The sequence below is a fragment of the Barbus barbus genome, assembly GCF_936440315.1.
Source record: "Barbus barbus genome assembly, chromosome: 3".
Taxonomy (NCBI): domain Eukaryota; kingdom Metazoa; phylum Chordata; class Actinopteri; order Cypriniformes; family Cyprinidae; genus Barbus; species Barbus barbus.
In genome coordinates this window covers 3,127,701-3,130,778 of record NC_136731.1, presented here as the reverse complement: position 1 = coordinate 3,130,778, position 3,078 = coordinate 3,127,701, and the positions used below count along the sequence as shown (strand labels likewise).

The 3,078-nt window shown below is 46.8% G+C and overlaps 1 protein-coding gene across 1 annotated transcript; it reads right to left on the bottom strand.

Moving 5' to 3' along the window:
• Positions 1-1,567: 1,567 nt before the first annotated feature.
• Positions 1,568-2,614, bottom strand: LOC306850603 (paraneoplastic antigen Ma1-like; the record flags this gene model as incomplete). The annotated part of the gene is made up of 1 exon (XM_079386314.1): positions 1,568-2,614. One exon carries the CDS (start codon positions 2,612-2,614, stop codon positions 1,568-1,570), a length of 1,047 nt encoding a protein of 348 aa, XP_079242440.1.
• Between the last annotated feature and the right edge of the window lie 464 nt (positions 2,615-3,078).

Here is a 3,078-nt window from a genome sequence, read left to right as displayed (position 1 = left end):
TGATGTCATCTAAAAATACAAGGAGATTTGTATTTAAATTCCCTGAGATTTAAATCCCCCATACACTTCTCCATAAGTCTCTGGAATGTACTTGGAGCATTCGTAACACCTTGCGGCATCCGATTCCATTCCCAGAACCCCAGCGGTGTGACAAATGCAGTTTTAGCCTTATCGGCTTCACTCATTTGAATCTGATAATATCCAGACTTCAGATCTAGAACCGTGAACCATCTGGAGCCCGTTAATGCTGAAAACGACTCTTCGAGGTTCGGCAGAGCATAGGCGTCTTTCACGGTTTGTAAATTTAATTTACGATAGTCGATGCACAACCTAACATCGACATTCCGCTTCCGGATCACCACAATTGGGGAGGCAAATGGTGACTCTGACTCCCGGATGATGTCAACTTCAAGCAGATCCCGCAAATGGCTTCGAACAGCCTCAATGTCGCGGGGATGGATAGGCCTGGCTCGAAGCTTGAAAGAGGTTTCATCGTGGAGCTTGATATGGTGTTTTACCTGATCCGTACAACCGAAATCAAGGTCGTGGTAAGAAAACACTTCAGGCATTTGGTTGAGCTTGGATGTTACTCGCTCCTTCCATTCAGGTGGAATAGATGATTCTCCAAAATTTAACTCCAAAGTGCTTCTTTGGGAACCTTCTTGGACTGGAGAAATATTTACGGTGTGCTGGGCCAGGATGGTAGGTGATGTACCAATATCAGCAATTACTGTCATCGGTGGAATGAGAACATCTTGTTCAGACTCGTTCCTAACGAGAACAGGAACTTTGTAGGGAGCATGAGTTGGAAGTGTAATGACACAACTCTGGACGCATAAGCCGCCAGGAAGTGGTGATATGGGGTGTTCAATCACAGCCCATTGAACTGTAGTTGGACTGTCTATTCTGGCAGAGCCTTCTAGAACAATGGTCTGACCAGAAGGGATCAGAACTGGTGTCTGACTCAACAACTTCACAGATCCTGCTCGACCCAGCTGGCTTAGTTGGCGCTTCAGTTGTAAGAGCTTTAGGACTGCACAGTACCCTTGGGCCGTAGGCTGAAAATTTGAGATGTCACTACTGGTGTATCGCTCATATAAAGGCTCCAGAGTATTCATGCCAATAAGCACAATTGATGAACCCTCAGGATGACCATCGGGTACAACCAAGGCAAGAGTCGGTACATCAAATTCCTCTCCCAAGAACTCTTTGTGAAAACCTATGGTCATCTCTACATACCCCAGGTATGGCACTGACTGACCGGCAGCACCCTCTACCTGGAGTAAATTATAAAGTGGCTTCACAGGGTGATCGCTGAGACTCTGGTTGTAAAAAGAGACTGGAATCGTAGTGACCTGCGAACCAATATCCAAAAGGCAGTGGTAGTTCTGTCCAGCAATCTGAACGACTGCAGAACATTTTGAGCCCACCAGACCCTTTGGAAGTTGTATGGTTGCATTCTTTATCTTGGACTGTGACATTTCTGCACACTTGACAATCTTCTTTTTTTCCTTGGGATGGATTTGGTCCCCTCTGGCCCCTGTCTGTCCCACAACAGGAACCGGACTCAGTTTAAATGAACGGAGTTGGAAGCGTTTTGTTGATTGCTAGTGAACTGTTTCTTTTTACGAGCAACCAGAGTAGGATTGGGTTCATTCTCACACTGAGGACGGATGTGGCCATCCTCACCACACCGAAAACAATAACCAGGTTTGGCCGGCGTAGGTGTGGATCGACTAGGCTGCTGATTGATGGGCCTGGCATGTGGTTTACTGTAAGTGCAAGTTTTGGGGATAGAACTGGTCTTTGACTGGCTGGCTGTTAGCATAGCTAACTGTCGCTGGACGTCAGCTAGTTGTTGAGCCAGTTGCTGGGTGATATTAACCAAAGCAGTAACTGCGGCCCCATCTTCAGGGTTAACACAAGCAAACTGGGCATGGGATGTAGCTTTCTGCCGTGTAGACCCCAAATGTTGCTTCATTCGATGTACTTTTGCTGCCTCTCGGTCCTCTTCAGTGCGCAAGAGGAGCAACAGCTCAGCAAAAGTGGGTGGACAAGTCTTCTTTTGTTTTAGCTGGAGCTCAGCAATCAAAGAATTGTCCCAGCATCCACGACAAAACTGGTTCAGCAAATGCCGATTTACTTCAGACTCTATGACTCCTCCCCTTTTCATGGCAGAATTCAGGACAACCTGGAGCCGTTGAAGGTAGGCAGATGGTTTCTCACCGGTATCCTGAAATGTATCCATGAATCTAGCAAACAGTTTGTCCCCATCTTGAACAGTAGCATATGCAGAGTCAAGAGTGTCTAAATACACTGTAGGCAGCGTGCTGGAACTCAATTGCTTGACCAAGTCTGCTGCTGGAGGAAGGAGGCTCTCCACTATCCTCCTAGAACGATGGAGGTCGGACACAGATGGATCCTTCAACAGCAGTTCTACTCCTGACCGCCAGGTGTCATAGTCAGCCTCATGAGTGGGTCTGGGAAGCCGACCTGAAAAAACCCTGATCCTCTGGTGATGTACTGCAATCTCCTCATTCTTCACAATGTGCTCCACTACATAGCGCTGGACCTCAGGTGGATGGACGTCAATGCTGGAAGTTGAATGTCTCATCCCCGGCTGCGTAAAATTAGATGGATCAATACTGGGCTCAGTGACTGACCTGGGAGCAGCAGTGTCAATGAGGGGAACAGGAATAGCTGGTGGAAACTGAATTGATGGCTTCACTAATGGCTTTGACAGCGCAGGCGACTCTGAGCTCAGAGACCGAAAGTCCAATCTGAGACATCGTTGTTTTGAGCACTTCTGTGTAATCCACTCCAGTTAATCAGTTAATTTGGCTAAATTCTGCAAATCAAATACAAAGACAAATACAACATAGTTTTAGCTTTAACAAAGTGCTCTGTGCAAACAGTAGATAGCTCCAAAATGCAATATGTATGTGTCCTTTTAGCGGAGACCCATGTGTGCGGCAAAATGGGACGCAGCGCTTCCAAAAGCTGCACCGCTAGTGAATTCAACTACAAGCACACCATCATACTCAGATTCGGTCTCAGAAATTTCCTCAATCTTATTGA